Raw genomic sequence first — 21,742 nt, 5'->3', positions numbered from 1 at the left:
TAGGTTCTGTAGAACCCGAGGGGTTTTCTGTAATGTCAGCGACTCATATGAATAGTAACCTAAGGACTGATTCGCGAGGAAAACTTAGAAAAACCGCCAGGGACCCCAGTGCAAAGTGGTTTTTCCCTTTTATCAATTCTGTTATTCTTTTTAAATAACCAAAGAACTTAGAAAATTCATAACTTGATGAAATCTTAATGAAAAGCTGTCAAACCAATTTTGCTAGCTCTGGAATATTATGATCTATCATTTAAAATTATTGAACCATATGCTTTCTGTTCTAAATTTTAGAGCTTAAAATTAAAAACAGAAACCCCCTAAACCTTGTTTAATTAAGGAAAATTAGTTTTTCTTCTGTACTGAGCTTAAGAAAATTTGTAGATGCTTATACCCTAATTAGACATTGTTTAAAAATAGTAGAATCCCCAGCATTAGAGATTATGATGTAGTTATTCATTTAAAGCCATTTTATCCACAACTTAGAGAAAATCAGAAAAGCATTAGAAAATGTTGAACAATGATTAGTAATATTTTTCCTAGTTTGCTTATGCAACCAAGAACCTAGGAAAAATGCAGAGACCATTAATTAGGACCAGTTTCTAATTAAGATGCTTTAATCAGCCTTATGTAGACTGAAAATCAATTATTAAAATTGCAAAACCATAACCAAAGTGGTTAACAAAAATCCAGTGAACTTATAACCACCAGAGCCCCACTACAAAAATACAGAGCACCCCAGCCTAACTTTTTAAGTAAGGAAAATAAATACAAAGTGGTAATAAGGCATTTTCCCAATAAATCATAAACAACCTCAAATAATGAGATAATGGGCAACCAAAAATTAGCTAAGTCCATGATGAGATAAACCACCAGAGAAAAATACAAACCCATGAAAAAGAAGTGAACCCATGCCTTTTGCTAGCAATTTGTGAGAAAGGCCATTTGACTTAAATAATGCAAACCACCCCTTTCCTTAAGCAAAAAGAAACCAAACTCCAGAATGATTGCTCTTGCACAAAATACTAGCTAAGAAAAATAAGAACTCTGTTGTTTGATGTTTTTCAAACATAGTGGTAGTAGAAAGCACCCCTTTGGCTAGAAACCTTAAGAAAACCATAGGAAAAGAATTAAAAGGTATTAATGACTAGAAATTTGTATCAAGTCATGTTATGACACCTAAAAGCCAGCAAAAATAAGTTTTAAAGAATTACCCACTGTTAAATAATAGTTGTAGTTCAAAGTACCCCTTCTGCCTTAAGATTTGGCAATTTTGTCCAGAGAAAACCATTCACTTTCTGAACCCCAAATTTCGAGACAGAGAATCATACACCAGTAACAAGCCACTGTAATTTTTGCAGAATTTTTGAAATTCTATAAAAGCAACTTGTAGTTCAAACCTACTCCAAAACATTAAAAAGGAATAAAAGAAAAGAAAAGGAGGAATAAACCTCACCCCATTAAAACTAACCCAATTTACCAAGTATACCACTAAAAGGTTTTACATAAGTAAGGTTAACTTGTTTAAATTCAAAAGACCATACATCTTTAAAGTTGTAAATTCTAAAGCACATATTGTATCATGCATATATCTTACGCATTGCATTCATTAGATTGTAATCTTGCCGACGGAGAGTACGTGCTCATCCCCGAGCAAGGACCTGTCCAAGAGGAGGACCAGGAGCAGGCTTCAGAGGCTGCTATTGAGGATCTCCCCGTAGCCCCAGCAATTGAAGGCAAGCCCCGGTTTTATGCATAACCATGTTAATATATGCTACTTTACTACACTTAATGCTTGTAGGACTGTAATGTGCACTTAAGTGTAGGAGTTGCTTGAAACCTCTAGTTGCATGAACTTAGGACTCCTTTTTGAGATGAATACTAGTATGCTAGGTCGAGTAGCTGCTTGCTAATCAGGATCTCGGTAGAAGTCGAGTGATTTTTCTAGCACTCGCGCGAGGTCAGGAATTGATTGTATTCATCTTGATAATGGGATATATGTTGGTCTATGGACTTGGATCCAGGGAGGATGCCTTGTCCATGAGACGGGAAAAATGAATTAAGGATTAATGTGTGGATACCTGAGTCAAGCTTTTGAACGTACTAAGCACATGCCGGGAAAAATGGTAACCGGTAAACCTAGTACCTGAGTGAAGCCGGGCGCGGACTTTATCCCTCATGCGACCTGAGACAGGGTCTCCCATGCTAGCTATGGTGGGTACAAGTGCGGTCACTGCACGACGGCAGCCGGGGTCAGTGGAGCATTGTATGCCAAGGCGGTGAGGCCTGGACGCGAACGGGGAATCGATGGGGACGGTTGTCATGTGTGGGGTCGGAGTACCCTGACATGCCGTGTGTTTAGGTTTACCTTGCAAGGTTAAAACTCGATTCGAATCGTCTGCTTCTCGCAGCTAATGAGACTGCTTGATTCCTTGTACTGCATCGAGTAAGAAGTGAAATGTGGATTACATGAGATAACTTGTTGATTGAACTAATTGCTTGTTACCATGTATGCTTAGAAGGAGCCAATCTAGCTAAGTTAATGATGGTAGAATTTGAAAAGCTAAAAGTTGATTTTAGAAACAGCTAGTGCTTTTGGCAAACCAAACCCCTCAGCCAAACAGCTGCATAGTCTAGAGGTAGAGGAGTAGACTCCTCACACCGGTTAAGTCTAGCTGAGTATTAGTATACTCAGCCTTGCTTGTGGCACCATTTTTGCAGGTACCATGCAGGATGTAGTTGATGGTGTGACTTGGCCTACCACCCTGCCACCGGGTTGGACGGTCGAGTGGGATGTTGCTCCGGCAGGAGAGGAGCATGAGGAGTAGTGGGCTAGGCCTTGCCCATTTCCTCGTTACCGACGACATCGATTATCCGCTGCACTTTAATTTGTGAACTTTATTTGCTACTCCAAAAACTCCGATTTATGTAATAACTCCGTACTTAATTTGAGGTTTCCTGTTTTATTGTATTTCTTCTGTGACTCACCTTCGAGTGAGATTGTGGAATTTGATCCTGGTTAAGTGGCTCTATCAGACTAGATCTGAGGGACTGACGGGTTATTCCGATTTAAGTGTGTTACGGCCCCTGAGGCGTGACTTAGGCACTTAAGCTGGAATAATTCGGGTGGTTCTGCCACAGCTGGTATCGGAGCAAATTCCACCACAGAGAAGGACAATAAACCATGAATACCGATTTTCAAAATCTAAAACTTGCCTAGAAACTACTACGGATCGTCAGGACTAGACCGCTAGACCTAGGACGAAAGGCCTTAGGCATAGAGGGAGAAATAGGTGGCTAATTAATTAGGCCCTGTGGGCCAATACTTATATTTTAGGATGCCCTAAAAAGGCACCCTATTTCCCTTTTGAGAGGCAACGTTTCTTTCCGCATGCATGCATTATAAAACACCAAGAGGAATTAAAATTTGAGCTAACCCCTTTTCTTTAAAATCATCCGGGCTCTCTTTTTCTTTTTCCTTCCACCATAATCTTTATCTTGATTCCCTTCCGCAGATGAATTCACCTACCCCCGCCAGTGGAGGAGACTCTCGTTTCAGTTCTGACTTCCTTTCTCGCGATGGCTTTCCTTCCATCTTGTGGGAAGTGCTTAACTCCGCCGGTTACCCTACGCCCCCTATGTACACGGTGCAGTTGTATGAGGAGCATCGGGTACCTCGTTGTCGGGTCTGGCTAACTTTGGAGGCTCATCCCCTTCAGCCGGGTTGGCGTTCTCTTGACTCTGAGACGATTGGACTCAGGACGGACGACACCGTTGAGGCAGCAGCCATGAAGACTCTGACGACTTTCTGTGGCTACCATCCCCTGGAGATGGTGATGCACCCCTTGGGACTCTTCCCTGCTGAAAAGAAGGATGATCCCATGTGGTGTAACCGCGTGAGCCATGTGAAGGATGTGTGGGCAATGTATCTTGACTTGGTTGGGAGGGTCACTGTTCAGTGCATGAGTGCGCTGTACCGCCTTCAGGCCCTTCAGAGCGATGCTATGACACTTCTTGCTAACACCGCTCAGGCTGCCAAGCTCACTCTCGATAGTCGGGAAGATTTTGTGGTCGACCTATCCACAGAATTGGTGGAGAAGGATCTGCAGGTGGAAAGGCTGAGCCAGCGTATTACCACCCTGGAGCAGCAAGTGGAGATCCGAGATAACACTATTGATGTCTTGGAGAACCAGCTCCACGACGTGCAGAGGGAACTCGAGGAAGCCAATGACCACTTGGACATGCACCACCTGGAGATGGAGGCCAATGAAGCCGGAAGCGAGGGAGAAGAGGCTCCCGAGGAGCTAGGACCAGCCCCTGGTGCCAATGGGACTACCTCCGCGATGCCTCCTTCACCCGTATCCAGTGTCGCTTCCACCGCTCAGGGTTAAGCAGTCGCTTTGACATTTCTTTAGGCGGATAGAAACCTATGCGAGCTTAGTAGTATCACCTTTTGGACTAGGCTTATGGGTACTTTCCCCTGATTAATGTAACCCTGTAAACTTTTGATATCTGTGGGATCCTTGTCACCATGTTATCTTCATTTTCGAACCTAATATTATGATTATGGCCTTTTCCTTCCATATGAGATGATATCTTGTCGTTCGGAAATATGAGTCGGGATAACATTGGCGACAATCTCTGTTTTCAGATGGCAGCGAGGCAGCGTCGCGGGCAGAATGAGCAAGCTCCCCCGCCACCTCCTCCAGCTCCCACAGTGCAGGAGCTGATGGCCCAGCAGAATGAGATTCTGCGACAGCTCTTGCAGCGCCAGCCCCACCAACAGCATCATGGTGGAGGCCAGCATCAGCGACCTCCGGCTATGGCAACATACCAGGAGTTTCTGAGCACGCAGCCGCCCTTGTTCACCAAGGCAGAGGATCCGTTGGACGCCGACGTGTGGCTTCGCGTCGTCGAGTCCAAGTTTCCCCTCCTCACGGGAGACTGCCCTGATGAGGCCAAGGCTCGCTTCGCCGCACAGCAGCTTCGCGGCCCAGCTCGGACTTGGTGGGACCACTTCCGTGCTATGCTCCCCGCTGATCATGAAGTATCTTGGGAGGAATTCAAGACCGCCTTCAGAGGACACCACATTCCAGCTGGCATTCTTGATCGGAAGTTGAATGAATTCCTGGCCCTCAATCAAGGAACCCGCACGGTACTGCAGTATGCGCAAGCCTTCAACGACTTATGCCAGTATGCAGGGTATCATGCTGATTCCGATGAAAAGAAGAGGGATCGCTTCCGCAGGGGTCTCAATACCAAGCTGCGGGAACGACTCAACACTGTCCGGGCCAATAGCTTCAATGAGTTGGTCAACATGGCCATCTCTCAGGAGGATTGCATTGTTGCTCACCGGGCAGAGAAGAAGAGGAAGGCACCAATGGCAGCACCATCCGCTCAGGCTCAGAGGTTCCGGATTGTTTCTCACAATCAGAGCAGGGGTTTTCAGCAGCAGGCAGGCAGATGGGTGATCAGGCCACCTCAGCAGCAGCAGCAGCCGGCACCCAACCGCTATCCAGCTCCCGCCCCAAGGAACAATCAGCCTCCGCAGCAGCAGCAGTTCCGCCAGGGCAATGGGAACAAGTGTTTCACTTGTGGCAATGTGGGCCACTATGCCAAGAATTGACCCAGGAACCAGCAGAGGCAGATGCCAGCACCAAATCAAGACAAGGGAAGAAAGCAGAAGGTGCAAGTCAGGCAAGGGAAGCTCAACTTCACTGCTCTAGAGGAAGTGCCAGAAGGAGCTCCTATCATGACCGGTACCTTTTCAGTTTATAATCAACCTGCTTTAATTCTGTTTGATTCTGGTGCATCTCATAGTTTCATTAGCCAAAAGTTCAGTGCTAATTGCAAACTGCCATTCTCTCACTCAAAAGGGTCATTCATGATAGTCACACCTGGGGGTAAAATTGCAACTAACCAATTAAACCAAAGTGTGCCTATTCAACTGGGAAGCCACATTGTCAAAACCACTCTTCTTGTGTTGGGATTGGAAAATGTGGACATTATTCTAGGAGCAAATTGGATGACCTTGCACCAAGTTGTGCTTGATGTAGCCAGTCGTACCGTGGAAGTTAATTCTCCTTTCTGCGGGAATTTCACTTTGATTCTGCCTAGTCAGGGTTCTTCTCAGTCATGTGCTTTCTCTATGACGGAGATACCCCTGAAGAAGATCCCAGTGGTCTGTGAGTATGCAGATGTCTTTCCTGATGAATTGCCAGGAATGCCACCGGACCGGGATATTGAATTCGCCATCGAGTTGCAACCGGGAACGGCCCCAATTTCTAAGAGGCCCTACCGAATGCCACCCGCTGAGTTGGCAGAGTTGAAAAAGCAGTTGCAAGAGTTGCTGGATAAGGGATTTATTCGCCCAAGCACTTCGCCTTGGGGATGTCCAGCGCTATTTGTGAAGAAGAAGGATGAAAGCTTGAGGCTGTGTATAGATTACCGCCCTCTTAATGCGGTAACTATCAAGAACAAGTATCCTTTGCCTCGTATTGACGTTCTCTTTGACCAGTTGGTCGGGGCCAAGGTGTTTTCCAAGATAGACCTTCGCTCTGGCTACCATCAGATCAAAATACGAGCAAGTGATATTCCGAAGACGGCATTCTCAACCAGATATGGGCTGTATGAATTTTTGGTGATGTCATTCGGGCTGACAAATGCACCAGCATACTTCATGTATCTGATGAATTCTGTTTTCATGCCAGAATTGGACAAGTTCGTAGTGGTTTTCATCGATGATATTCTGGTGTACTCGAAGAACGAAGAAGAACATGCCGGGCATTTGCATGTAGTGCTTCAACGTCTGCGAGAGCACCACCTTTATGCCAAGCTATCCAAGTGTGATTTTTGGCTAAAGGAAATCAAATTCTTGGGTCACACTATCTCTCAGGATGGAATAGCTGTTGATCCTGATAAAGTGCAAGAGGTGATGAATTGGAGGCCACCAACAACTGTTCGCCAGATTCGGAGTTTTCTGGGATTGGCTGGTTATTACCGAAGATTTATTCCGGACTTCTCTCGAATTGCGAAGCCTATTACTGAGTTGCTGAAGAAAGAAGTCAAATTTGTGTGGAGTCAGAAGTGCGAAGATGCCTTCCATGCGTTAAGGCAGCATCTGACCAGAGCACCAGTATTGGCGCAACCCGACAGCAGCAAGCCTTTTGATGTATATTGTGATGCCTCTGGCACCGGGCTAGGTTGTGTCTTGATGCAAGACAACCGAGTCATTGCTTATACCTCAAGAGCACTCAGGCCTCATGAGCAAAATTATCCCACTCATGACCTTGAGTTAGCAGCAGTGGTTCATGCATTGAAGATGTGGAGGCACTATCTAATGGGAACCCACTGCAACATCTTCACTGATCATAAGAGCCTTAAGTACATTTTTACTCAGGCTGATCTCAACATGAGGCAGAGAAGATGGCTAGAGCTGATCAAGGATTATGACCTGGAGGTACATTATCACCCAGGGAAAGCTAATGTGGTAGCTGATGCCTTGAGTCGGAAGTTGCAATGCAACTGTATTCTGATGGATTCTCGTGTTAACACCTTGTGTGATGAGTTGAGCAAGATGCAAATTGAAGTGATTCCTTCTGGTTCTTTGTCTCACATTTCTGTTGAGCCAGCTTTGCAAGACCAGATTATCATGGCCCAGCTCAGTGACAAGGGAGTGCAGATTATCAAGAAGAATCTCCATCAGAAGGTTGAGAAGTATAATTGTTTCCGCCAGGATGAGAAGGGTGTATTATGGTTCAAAAGCAGATTGGTAATTCCTAAGGACCGGGATCTCAAGAAGAAAATTTTGGATGAGGCTCATCTCTCCAAATTCTCTATGCATCCGGGAAGCACCAAGATGTACCATGATCTGAAGCTTTTGTACTGGTGGACCAGAATGAAGAGGGAGATAGCCCAGTATGTATCAGAGTGTGACACCTGTCAGAGGGTTAAGGCAAGCCACTTGAAGTCCGCTGGAGCTTTGCGACCACTGTCCGTACCATCGTGGAAGTGGGACGATATCAGCATGGATTTCATTGTGGGTCTGCCCAACACCTCTCGTCATCATGATTCAATTTGGGTTATTGTGGACCGATTGACGAAAGTGGCACATTTTCTTCCTGTGCACACCACTGATAAGGCTCAGAAGTATGCAGAATTGTATATCGACCGGATCGTGTGTTTGCATGGATTACCTCGGACCATTGTTTCTGACCGAGGAGCCCAATTTGTTGCCAGATTTTGGGAACAATTGCAAGAGTCTTTGGGAACCAAGCTAATCAGGAGTTCAGCTTACCACCCACAGACTGATGGTCAGACGAAAAGGGTAAACCAGATTCTGGAAGATATGCTGAGAGCTTGTGCGATCGATTGTGGCAAGAACTGGGATAAGCACCTCTCCTTGGCAGAGTTTGCTTATAACAATAGTTATCAGTCCAACCTAAAGATGGCACCTTTTGAAGCTCTCTATGGGAGAAGGTGCAGGACACCACTCAATTGGTCTCAGCCTGGTGAAAGAGAAGTTTTTGGACCTGATTTGGTGACTGAAGCCGAAAGGAAGGTCAAGCTGATCAGGAAGAATCTAGAAGCTGCTCAGGCCAGGCAGAAGAGCTATCATGACAGAAGAAGGAAACCTCTCCAGTTCGAGGTGGGAAGTTTTGTATACCTCAAGGTATCACCCACCAAGGGAGTGCAGAGGTTTGGAATCAAAGGCAAGCTAGCCCCTCGTTACATTGGACCTTATGAGATCATTGAAGCATGTGGACCCGTGGCATACAAGCTGAAGTTACCTTCAAAGATGTCTGCCATTCACAGCGTATTCCATGTATCTCAGCTAAAGAAGTGTGTTCGATTGCCGACTGAGATTCTAGCAGAGCCAGAATTGGAGATAGAGCCAGATCTCTCGTACCAAGAGTACCCCTCCAAGATTCTGGATTGCAAGGAAAGATCAACTCGGGCTAAATCGATCAAGATGTTCCAGGTCCAGTGGAGTAATCACTCAGAGGAGGAAGCTACTTGGGAAACCGAGGAATTCTTAAGATCCAACTTCCCCGATTGCCTACCTAAGGAAGCTGGTATGTAATCACCCCCAACCCCTCCTCCTGCCTTTCGAATCTAATTTCCAAAAATATGATCTTAATTCAGAATGAAGTAACTAAAAGATAAAACTTAAAAGGACTTCCTTCTGAAGTTGCTAAGAGAATGACATTCGAAGAGCAGTTTTGCCCTAATAATAACAATCATCACCCTTTTTCCTATCAGTCTCACCCTTCGCTTCACCCCGGGAGGACTCTGGCCTGAATCTCGGGACGAGATTCCTTTAAGGGGGGAAGGCTGTGACACCCCAGTGTCACCTAGGGTTTCTCTTAAAAAGCCACACCAAGAGCCATTACTTCCTGTGAACCAAAGTAAGCATGAGCATCAAAATAACTTAAGTGACAAAGAATTCACCAAGTATATGTTTAAAAGTGTCATGATCAAAACAATTGAGTCCTTGAAAAGATAAGAATGTGCAACCCTAATTAAGAACTCTAAGTGAACCCCATGAACAAAATTCAAGAAAATAAGCAAAAGGGAATGAAAAGTTTAAAATTTTGAGTTGAGCCAATAATATAAGTTAAAGTATATTTGATAAGCAACAAGATAGATTGAGAAAGCTTAGCCAAAATAATTCAAGAAAACCCCCAAATCAAGCTTCTTTTGTTGGGACTCATTGGGAATTCTGAATTTCAGAATTCTGAAATTCAGACCTTGAGCCAAAGATCAGGGATGTTCACCTTGATCCCTAACTCGAATCCTAATGGCCCCATTGACAAATTTGTGTCTAACTAACCCCTCTGTCGTGTGCCAGAAGATGGCATTGGGACGCGAGCCCTAGACACGACAAAACTTGGGATTTGCCTCGGGTTTGGGCAGGGAGACAGACCAGATTTCCTGGCTCCATATCTCTGCAACCAGTAGGCAAAATCCTATGACCTCCACACAAGAATGGTAGCTTGTGGGGAGGAGAAGAGGTTTTGTGCACTGACCCAGGCGAGAGCAGGCTCGGATAAGCGACCACACGCGCCAGAGCTTGGGCAGAACGCACGGGCACACGTGTTCGACCCTGGTCGGCACGCCAGAGCTCGCCCAACCCGCGCGCGCGCTCGCCCCGGCGTCCGGTCAAGTCCGCCGCGCGCCCACGCCCTCGGCCGTGCCCGCCCGCGCCTATAAAGCCTCCCCGGGCGCACCTCTCTTCGCCCCGCACTCACCCTCATCGGCCAGCCACCGTTCCTTAGCTCCGGCGAGCGTATTTCCGCCCGCCATTGCCGCCAGAGCTACGGCCGCCGTGGCCAGCCCACTCCAGCCGCCCTCCAGCCCAACCTGTGCTTCGGCTAGCTCCGCCAGTAGCCCGTGAAGCTCGCCAAGCCCTCGGACCCGACCAGACTTCACCGGAGGCCCGAGATCAACCTCACCGGACTTCGGTCTTCCGCCGCCGCGCGTGGACCGAGCTATCCAGTGAGTCTCCGCCCAATTCCTTTCGCTCATGTCTTCTCTGGCATCCCGTGGATCTCCCTGACCCATTTGATTGAACTATCTCGCCGTGACCAGGCCGGTCTCCTCGCCGCCGACGAGCATCCCCGCCTGCGCGCGTGGACCGACCAACTCCGGCCATCTCCGTTGACGTTCCGCACACCGTTGTGATCCCCGCGACCTCCCCTTCGCCCTCGACCACTTCACCGGAACAGTCTCGCCGCCGGTAAGCCCCTCCGCCCTTTTCTTCGCTGCGGCTACTGTTTGAGGTAGAAGAAGGACCTCGGGTTAGGTTCTGTAGAACCCGAGGGGTTTTCTGTAATGTCAGCGACTCATATGAATAGTAACCTAAGGACTGATTCGCGAGGAAAACTTAGAAAAACCGCCAGGGACCCCAGTGCAAAGTGGTTTTTCCCTTTTATCAATTCTGTTATTCTTTTTAAATAACCAAAGAACTTAGAAAATTCATAACTTGATGAAATCTTAATGAAAAGCTGTCAAACCAATTTTGCTAGCTCTGGAATATTATGATCTATCATCTAAAATTATTGAACCATATGCTTTCTGTTCTAAATTTTAGAGCTTAAAATTAAAAACAGAAACCCCCTAAACCTTGTTTAATTAAGGAAAATTAGTTTTTCTTCTGTACTGAGCTTAAGAAAATTTGTAGATGCTTATACCCTAATTAGACATTGTTTAAAAATAGTAGAATCCCCAGCATTAGAGATTATGATGTAGTTATTCATTTAAAGCCATTTTATCCACAACTTAGAGAAAATCAGAAAAGCATTAGAAAATGTTGAACAATGATTAGTAATATTTTTCCTAGTTTACTTATGCAACCAAGAACCTAGGAAAAATGCAGAGACCATTAATTAGGACCAGTTTCTAATTAAGATGCTTTAATCAGCCTTATGTAGACTGAAAATCAATTATTAAAATTGCAAAACCATAACCAAAGTGGTTAACAAAAATCCAGTGAACTTATAACCACCAGAGCCCCACTACAAAAATACAGAGCACCCCAGCCTAACTTTTTAAGTAAGGAAAATAAATACAAAGTGGTAATAAGGCATTTTCCCAATAAATCATAAACAACCTCAAATAATGAGATAATGGGCAACCAAAAATTAGCTAAGTCCATGATGAGATAAACCACCAGAGAAAAATACAAACCCATGAAAAAGAAGTGAACCCATGCCTTTTGCTAGCAATTTGTGAGAAAGGCCATTTGACTTAAATAATGCAAACCACCCCTTCCCTTAAGCAAAAAGAAACCAAACTCCAGAATGATTGCTCTTGCACAAAATACTAGCTAAGAAAAATAAGAACTCTGTTGTTTGATGTTTTTCAAACATAGTGGTAGTAGAAAGCACCCCTTTGGCTAGAAACCTTAAGAAAACCATAGGAAAAGAATTAAAAGGTATTAATGACTAGAAATTTGTATCAAGTCATGTTATGACACCTAAAAGCCAGCAAAAATAAGTTTTAAAGAATTACCCACTGTTAAATAATAGTTGTAGTTCAAAGTACCCCTTCTGCCTTAAGATTTGGCAATTTTGTCCAGAGAAAACCATTCACTTTCTGAACCCCAAATTTCGAGACAAAGAATCATACACCAGTAACAAGCCACTGTAATTTTTGCAGAATTTTTGGAATTCTATAAAAGCAACTTGTAGTTCAAACCTACTCCAAAACATTAAAAAGGAATAAAAGAAAAGAAAAGGAGGAATAAACCTCACCCCATTAAAACTAACCCAATTTACCAAGTATACCACTAAAAGGTTTTACATAAGTAAGGTTAACTTGTTTAAATTCAAAAGACCATACATCTTTAAAGTTGTAAATTCTAAAGCACATATTGTATCATGCATATATCTTACGCATTGCATTCATTAGATTGTAATCTTGCCGACGGAGAGTACGTGCTCATCCCCGAGCAAGGACCTGTCCAAGAGGAGGACCAGGAGCAGGCTTCAGAGGCTGCTATTGAGGATCTCCCCGCAGCCCCAGCAATTGAAGGCAAGCCCCGGTTTTATGCATAACCATGTTAATATATGCTACTTTACTACACTTAATGCTTGTAGGACTGTAATGTGCACTTAAGTGTAGGAGTTGCTTGAAACCTCTAGTTGCATGAACTTAGGACTCCTTTTTGAGATGAATACTAGTATGCTAGGTCGAGTAGCTGCTTGCTAATCAGGATCTCGGTAGAAGTCGAGTGATTTTTCTAGCACTCGCGCGAGGTCAGGAATTGATTGTATTCATCTTGATAATGGGATATATGTTGGTCTATGAACTTGGATCCAGGGAGGATGCCTTGTCCATGAGACGGGAAAAATGAATTAAGGATTAATGTGTGGATACCTGAGTCAAGCTTTTGAACGTACTAAGCACATGCCGGGAAAAATGGTAACCGGTAAACCTAGTACCTGAGTGAAGCCGGGCGCGGACTTTATCCCTCATGCGACCTGAGACAGGGTCTCCCATGCTAGCTATGGTGGGTACAAGTGCGGTCACTGCACGGCGGCAGCCGGGGTCAGTGGAGCATTGTATGCCAAGGCGGTGAGGCCTGGACGCGAACGGGGAATCGATGGGGACGGTTGTCATGTGTGGGGTCGGAGTACCCTGACATGCCGTGTGTTTAGGTTTACCTTGCAAGGTTAAAACTCGATTCGAATCGTCTGCTTCTCGCAGCTAATGAGACTGCTTGATTCCTTGTACTGCATCGAGTAAGAAGTGAAATGTGGATTACATGAGATAACTTGTTGATTGAACTAATTGCTTGTTACCATGTATGCTTAGAAGGAGCCAATCTAGCTAAGTTAATGATGGTAGAATTTGAAAAGCTAAAAGTTGATTTTAGAAACAGCTAGTGCTTTTGGCAAACCAAACCCCTCAGCCAAACAGCTGCATAGTCTAGAGGTAGAGGAGTAGACTCCTCACACCGGTTAAGTCTAGCTGAGTATTAGTATACTCAGCCTTGCTTGTGGCACCATTTTTGCAGGTACCATGCAGGATGTAGTTGATGGTGTGACTTGGCCTACCACCCTGCCACCGGGTTGGACGGTCGAGTGGGATGTTGCTCCGGCAGGAGAGGAGCATGAGGAGTAGTGGGCTAGGCCTTGCCCATTTCCTCGTTACCGACGACATCGATTATCCGCTGCACTTTAATTTGTGAACTTTATTTGCTACTCCAAAAACTCCGATTTATGTAATAACTCCGTACTTAATTTGAGGTTTCCTGTTTTATTGTATTTCTTCTGTGACTCACCTTCGAGTGAGATTGTGGAATTTGATCCTGGTTAAGTGGCTCTATCAGACTAGATCTGAGGGACTGACGGGTTATTCCGATTTAAGTGTGTTACGGCCCCTGAGGCGTGACTTAGGCACTTAAGCTGGAATAATTCGGGTGGTTCTGCCACATAAACATGCACACGTGTATACCCTATATCTAGATCCAGGTACAACTTGAGATGCAACCGGATATACAACTCTGCTCTTATATGGCCCGTGCTACTACGGCTCAATAGTGGTCCTTGCGTAATATTACATGCTCTTATATCTCTATCACTATAAAACACCAATGTCAGTAAGCATCAGTATCCATGGGTGTCCATTGTTGTCAGACGTCATGAGCTCTCAGTCTCACCCCTCTTCTTCTCACTTTATACAAAAATAAAGTAAAATTGTGACCGAATGAATTCAAATTTTAGTTGTTGGCTTTATATTCGCACTCAATTAACCAATATAACACACATATCTCTATATTTTATATTCTATACTTGAGTATAATATAAATATTATTTATGGAAATAGAACGGTCTGTCACAGACCTAGCCCACAGTGTTGTATCTAATACCGAGGCACGACCTACCTATGTAACTATGTAATATATAGAAAACTATGTAATATATAGAAACCGTATGTAATATATAGAAACTGTAACAATATACGGACATCTAACTAGTGCACCTTGTATTTATGTCTTTAATAGTGCTTTGTAGGTTAATTGTGCTCCATCCATTCTTTTTTATTTGTCGCGGTTTAGTTAAAAATAAACTACCGGACGATAAATATTCAAGAACGGATAATTAAAAATAAAGTAGCGGACGATAAATATTCGAAAAAGGATGGATGTAGTACCTTTTTATTTAGAACAAGTTTTAATATATGAAACAAAGTGTACACCTAAATTACATAGTTTGTTTAACATATGTAATATAGAACCGTGTACATCTAAATTACATATCAGTGTAGTATGTACTGGTTTTACCTAAGCTATGACGCAAATATTTTAACGAAGAGCACACAATCAAAGCACTAATGCTGCTCGCCTCCCTCTTGGTGCCTAGCAAACTATAAATTTCATTTATCTTTGAGATGCATACATGTATAGTGGAGAGACATCAAAACGGTTCTCCAGGCACATTAGACAACTAAGAGACTCTATTATACAATAGAGTGTCTATAAATGCAGTCTGTTAATAAATACATAATTAAATGCATTTGCACAACATCAGATCGATAGAACAGACAACAAATTCATACAGTGGGAAGTGAGCCATATGTTGCTACTTTGGTTATGAGCCAGAGACGTATCTTCACATAGAGACGGCTTTAAGACTTTTTGCAAATATCCCCTTAAAACACCTTAAAGACTTCACATTAAACACCACTACCTTAATAAACTCCACATTAAACACCACCGCTGTACGTACCCAAATACCCAAATAGAACACAAACAGAAACTCTTGAGATGCATGTGTCACGCGACCGCAGATTAAATTATATTTGTGGGACGTGTCGTCCCGAGGCAGCATTCATCAAGAGCTTACAGCTACTCTGCTGACAAACAATAAACAGGTCATTTATTCCCTCGACAAACAAACAGCAAATCCACGTGGCGCACTGAACGATGAAGATGCTGCGTCACACAGCTCACGGCGCCGAAGAACAGAGAACCACCGTCTAGACGAATAAAAAAAAATATACATGACGCCTACTAGCATGGCAGAAGATTAAAGATTTTTTCCCCCTCCCCTTAAAATACTAGTTGATGCTTGTGATTTCACAAGTAATCTGAGAACGTATGCAAGTCATGGACATGGTCACATGTACTACCAGACGATACTGTCAACAATGCTTCAACGTGTGGTCAACAAATGCAATGGGGGGTTCCAATCAAGAGACCACATGAGGCAACGTGACCATCACTATCGTCTGATCCAACCTGCAAGAACTAGTACGTAGTATTAAACAAAGAAGAAAGACGCTGTAGGAGTAAGTAAACTAGATTATAGATTCAAAACAAGGACGCATGTTCTTCCACTACTCCCCATGTTCGTGGCGGTGGTGTGCTGGGGCACTCCATGCACAGGCGAGAAGGAATCGAACCAAGAACAGGGAGCGACGAACACAAACGGATCTGGATTTTCTGCAGATCAAGAGTTGGCACTCCAGTCCAGTCCAGGCCATGGTTCGGTTCTGCATATCCTAGATCTGAAGGATGAATCCCAGGCTGAGCGAAACCACAGCATTCCATGGCCATGGCCAGCCGGCAACCAGCAAATCGAACTCAGAATCCGCCGTTTTGTAACAATCAATTCAAATCAAGCAGGACATACGAGAACCAACCAATCAAGCAATGGGAGAGAGAGAAAAAAAACAAGAAAGACTGATATGTTCATATAAGTATTTTAAGCAGGCGCAGGGGCAGGAATCCCTCCCCTTACTTTACAACAGAACAAAGATTTGGCCAAACAAATCCATACAACAATTCAATCCGTAGGTCTGGTGCTATAGTAAACAGCGGTGGCGGTGGCGGTAGCGCCTGAACGAACAAGGCGAAAGAAATTATTGTCGGCGAAAGGGCCGGGACCTGGACCAGACCTTTCCTCGGCAGTCTGGCGGATCCGGCGCCGCCTCAGCCGCGGCAGCGGGTGATGCGGGAGCAGCCGCGGTGGTAGGGGTTGGCCTGGCCGCCCGGGCGGCAGTTGTAGTAGCTGGCGCCGCGGCGGGAGCAGGGCACGTTGTCCCGCCGCAGCGCGCCGTAGCTGATGTACCCGCCGCCGTAGAGCGCGCGGCGGTGGGATCCAGCCAGGTCAAGGCCCTCCTCATCCGACTCCTCGGCGAGGCACTCGGCCACCGTGCCGCGGCACTCCCTCCGGCGTTCCCCAGAGGAGAGGAAGCCCAGGTCGAGATCCAGGTGGCTCCCGCTGCTGGCCGACGCGGACGCCGCCACGGCCAGCAGGAGGAGGAGCGCCAGCGCGAGCTTAGCCATGGCGCCGAGGCGGGTGAAGTGGGGGAAAGCGCGTTGCGCAACGGGGGAGAGGAGCCTGTGTGTGAGTTGCTCTGAGCTGTATTTGTGTGTTGTGGTGATGGCCTGTGGGAACCCTGTCTGGCCGCCCTGTTGTGCTCGTGAGAGAGAGTCTGTGCGAGGGAGGCGCAGACACAAAGATAAAGGAGAGAGAAGCGTGTGGAGGTGGCGAACGCAAACGCGGCGCCTCCTGCAGCCGGCGGACGCGGTGCGCGGCGCAGAGCGCACAACTGGCCACAGCTGTGCTGCTGCTGCTAGTCAAAGGTCAGGGACATGTGCGTGCCATGGATACAGCCAGGCCCGTGATAATGGCGGTGGCCGGCGCTAATCATCCTGGTGGAGAGCATCATTGATTGTGAGAGCGACGCCTAGCCGAGGATCCGGTATCGACCAATGTCACTTCACAACATGTTTGTTTCACTTTAATACTACTTCAACAATGTTTTATCTCGATTACAATTTACAGCAGTCAAATCAGCTTGCTTTAATTTAAAACAAACAGTCTCTCAATGATACACCTTTAGATCAGTCAATCGGTCTGTCGATATAATAATACTGATCAATTATAGTGTTAGAATGCTCGTCCATACCAACCGGATACAATTGATTGTACATGATATTATCTGATTGTTCAACGTTATTTTATTCATTCGAATTTTTAAAAAATCTAAAATCCTAAATCCGGTCTATAAATAAAGGGGGCTTGATAGGTTCACGCATATTCTTTTATAATTCATAAGCCCCTCCATCCATTTGTAGCTTCTACTCTCTGTTTCCATTGGCAAGGCCCCTCCATTCGTAGCTTTGCAATCTCTATTTCGACATAGATCTCCAACTTTGATATGTTAACGGACTTACTGAACGAGCAATCTTCACAACATCCCGAGAGTCCTGCCATTCTGGGGTAAGTCTTTTTCGACAGCCTTTCTCACGTCCATCATCAGCGATAGGACGTTCCTGCTTGTCCTGTTCTCTAACTCTACAACATCTCTTTCCTTATCCATATCCTCTTCTGTATCCATATCAACCAAGTGTCAATGCTCCTACTGTTGAGCAACCAATGACTGACGCTCCTCCTCGTATCACTTAAGCCCCTTTCATCAATGCTCCTAGTTCACAACATTTTGTCTATTTGTATCCTCCTTTGTAACCATACGAATATCTGTATAGTCCTCCTTATGAATCGTATGGTGCTCCTCCATGTGATCATCCTTATGGTGATCCTCCTACGTTTTCTCTCCCCTATGGTGCTCCTCCCACATATGGTGCTTGTGTTACGTTCCCCCCCCCCATGCACGTTAGTGTCGCCAAACAGCCAAAAGTGATGTGGCGAACTAGTCTGCATACTCTGGTGGATCGCAATTCCAACGGTCATGGGATTGGGCTAAGATGGAGGATGAAATACTTGTAAGCACATGTATACCTTTATGAGTTCCATACTTCTTTTAAACGGAGAACAATTTTTTTTATTTCATAAATTTGTAGGTGCACGTGTGGTTACAACACTCAGTTGACCTTGTTGAGGGCAACAACAAAACAAATTGGTTCTTTAGGCCAAATAGTAGCCACATATAACTCCATCACGAAACCTCCTCGTCATGGTAGCACCAAGTAGCTCAAGGATCAGTGGTCCAGTAGCAATTGAAAGGTCACCCTCTTCAATGCCATCTACAACCACTTTGTCTAAGGTCTGACTGAGCGGATCAAATAATACTATGCTACTCAAAGCTGTAAAGGAAAGCTTTCGCCATAGGTCTGATGACACAGACTTTAAGCTAGAGCACATGTGGCGTGTTTTTCATCATTAGCCCAAATGGTGCATGTGACCAACTCTAGCGATCTGAGCAAATAACCTCGTCTCAACGTGGAGGGCGCTTATAGCTCTGTATCACCGGATAGTGTCAAAACGACATACCTTATTGGCTATGATATGGCAAGAGTACATCACAAGGGTAATAGGTCAATAATGAGTGGTAGTGAGTCCCTACTGAGAAGAAGAGTATTGTCGGCGTTTCGAGACCGGGGGGTCCCTGGACCGACGAGTAAATTGTCGCCGCGTGCCCCAGCCCAGATGGGTCGGCGCGAGACGGAGCGCGAAGGGGGGAGGCAGCCGGAGGGAGACGGGGCGTGAGAGGTGGAAATCCCGCGGCCTTCGTGTTTGTCCCACGCCCAGGTCGGGTGCGCTTGCAGTAGGGGGTTACAAGCGTCCACGCGGGAGGGAGCGAGCGGCCTCACGCGAGCGCCTGTCCCGTCCTTCCCCGTGCGGCCAACCCTCCATAAGAGGGCCCTGGTCCTTCCTTTTATAGGCGCAAGGAGAGGATCCAGGTGTACAATGGGGGGTGTAGCAGTGTGCTAACGTGTCTAGCGGAGGAGAGCTAGCGCCCTAAGTACATGCCATCATGGCAGCCGGAGAGGTTTTGGCACCCGGTTCGTGTGATGTTGTGGCCGTCGGAGGAGCGCTGGAGCCTGGCGGAAGGACAGCTGTCGGGGCTGTCGAGTCCTTGCTGACGTCCTCTTGCTTCCGTAAGGGGGCTGAGAGCCGCCGTCGTCATGGAGCGTGCGGGGCGCCATCATTACTTGCCTGGCGGAGCGAGCCAGATGGGACGCCGGTCTTGTTCCCCGTAGCCTGAGTCAGCTTGGGGTAGGGTAATGATGGCGCCTCCTGTTGACGTGGTCGGTCCGTGCCCTGGGTTGGGCAATGTGGAGGCTCCTCCGAGGTCGAGGTCGAGTCTGTCTTCCAAGGCCGAGGTCGAGTCCGAGCCCCTGGGTCGGGCGAGGCGGAGACCGTCGGCTGAGGCCAGGGCTGAGTCCGAGCCCTGGGGTCGGGCAAAGCGGAGTTCGTCGTCTCCCGGGGCTGAGCCCGAGTCCGAGCCCTAGGGTCGGGCAAAGCGGAGTTCGTCGTCTTCCGGGGCTGAGCCCGAGTCCGAGCCCATGGGTCGGGCGAAGCGGAGTTCGTTGTCTTCCGGGGCTGAGCCCGAGTCCGAGCCCTGGGGTCGGGCGGAGCGGAGTTCGTAGTCTTCAGGGGCTGAGCCCGAGTCCGAGCCCTGGGGTCGGGCGAAGCGGAGTTCGTCGTCTTCCGGGGCTGAGCCCGAGTCCGAGCCCTGGGGTCGGGCGGAGCGGAGTTCCCTATGGCGCCTGAGGCCGGGCCTGGCTGCTTGTCAGCCTCACTCGGTCGAGTGGCACAGCAGTTGGAGCGGCGCAGGCGGCGCTGTCCTCTTGTCAGACCGGTCAGTGGAGCGGCGAAGTGACTACGGTCACTTCGGCTCTGTCGACTGGAGGGCGCGCGTCAGGATAAAGGTGTCGGGCCACCTTTGCATTAAATGCCCCTGTGATTTGGTCGGTTGGCGTGGCGATTTGGCCAAGGTTGCTTCTTGGTGAAGGCTGGGCCTCGGGCGAGCCAAAAGTATGTCCGTTGCTAGCGGGGGCCTCGAGCGAGACGTAGATGCTTCGGGGTCGGCTGCCCTTGCCCGAGGCTGGGCTCGGGCGAGGCGTGATCGAGTCCCTCGAATGGACCGATCCTTGACTTAGTCGCACCCATCAGGCCTTTGCAGCTTTGTGCTGATGGAGGTTACCAGCTGAGAATTAAGAGTCTTGAGGGTACCCCTAATTATGGTCCCCGACAGTAGCCCCCTTGCCTCGAAGGGAGTGTTAATACTCGCTTGGAGGCTTTTGTCGCACTTTTTTGCAAGGGGACCAGCCTTTCTCGGTTGCATTTTGTTCCGGTGGGTGCGCGCGAGCGCACCCGCCGGGTGTAGCCCAGAGGCCTCGGAGGAGTGGTTTGACTCCTCCGAGGTCTTAATGCCTCGCGCAATGCTTTGGCTGGTCTGGTCGTTCCCTCATGCGAGCTGGCCGTAGCCCGGGTGTACGGTCGGGTCCCAAGTTCTCGGGCTGGTATGTTGACGCTGTCAACGGTTTGGCCGGAGCCGGGTTTGCGAGAGCAGCCCCCGAGCCTCTGCACAGGGCGAGAGGACGGTCAAGGACAGACTCGACTTTTTTACATACGCCCCTGTGTCGCCTTTCCGCAAGGAGGAGGGGGGAAAGCGCCATGTTGCCCCTGGAGGGCGCCGAACATGGTGTCTCCGGTGAGCTGCTAGCGGGTAATCCGAGTGGACGCCCGTGCCCCATTTGTTAGGGGTCGGCTAGAGGCCTGGAGGCGCGCTCAAAAGTACCTGCGGGTGATCTGCCGGACCCGGTCCCCTTTCGACGGGGTCTGAGGGCTCGATGCCTCCCTCTGATGGGATTCCGTTACAAGATCGTTCCCGCTGGTCTCGAAAATGTCCTAGGGTACCTCGGGAGCGTAGCCCAAGCCTTGGTTATGTATCGAACGTACCCAGGGTCATCCCTCGCTCCGTGTCTGAGGCGGCTGTGAACCCTTCGAGGGCCAGCCTACGAACCCCTGATCAGTAGTGGGCGCGGAGCCCGAGTGGCCTGAGGCGGCCGTTGAACCCTTCCGAGGGGCCGGCCTTCGAACCTCTGACCAGTAGTGGGTGCGGAGCCCACGCGCTCTGAGGCGGCTGTTGAACCCCTCTGAGGGGCCAGCCTTCGAACCTCTGATCAGTAGTGAGGCTCGGGGCCTGTTTCCTTCATGAAGAAGGATCCTTTTCGGGGTATCCCCCTTTCCCGGTCCCTGTTGTAAGAGAGAGAAAGTGGAAAAGGAAAAGTATACAAAATCGAATGACGTGGCGTACCTTTTTTGACGCGGTCATTATGGCGAAGGCGAAGCGTCGCTCGCTTCTCCCGCCTGAGGCGCCGCCTGTCCCGCCGCGGAGTTAATGCGACGGGGCGAGCGGTTCGCGAGGCGGCCGTTGCGCGTGCGCGAGCCGTTCGAGGAACGGTCGTTTCGCTTTGGGTCTTTGAATCCCGCGGCGGGTTCGGGCGACGCGTTGAACGGGTCTCGCCTTGGTCTTTATATAC

At 47.5% G+C, this 21,742-nt stretch overlaps 1 protein-coding gene across 1 annotated transcript; it reads right to left on the bottom strand.

Moving 5' to 3' along the window:
* Positions 1–16,173: 16,173 nt before the first annotated feature.
* Positions 16,174–16,970, bottom strand: LOC100284232 (uncharacterized). The gene has a single exon (NM_001157127.2). The coding sequence runs from the start codon at positions 16,790–16,792 to the stop codon at positions 16,436–16,438; it is 357 nt and encodes a 118-aa protein (NP_001150599.1). The 5' UTR covers positions 16,793–16,970; the 3' UTR covers positions 16,174–16,435.
* Between the last annotated feature and the right edge of the window lie 4,772 nt (positions 16,971–21,742).

This window comes from Zea mays, chromosome 10 (assembly GCF_902167145.1).
Source record: "Zea mays cultivar B73 chromosome 10, Zm-B73-REFERENCE-NAM-5.0, whole genome shotgun sequence".
Lineage (NCBI taxonomy): Eukaryota > Viridiplantae > Streptophyta > Magnoliopsida > Poales > Poaceae > Zea > Zea mays.
This window is presented reverse-complemented; position numbering and strand designations above follow the sequence as displayed.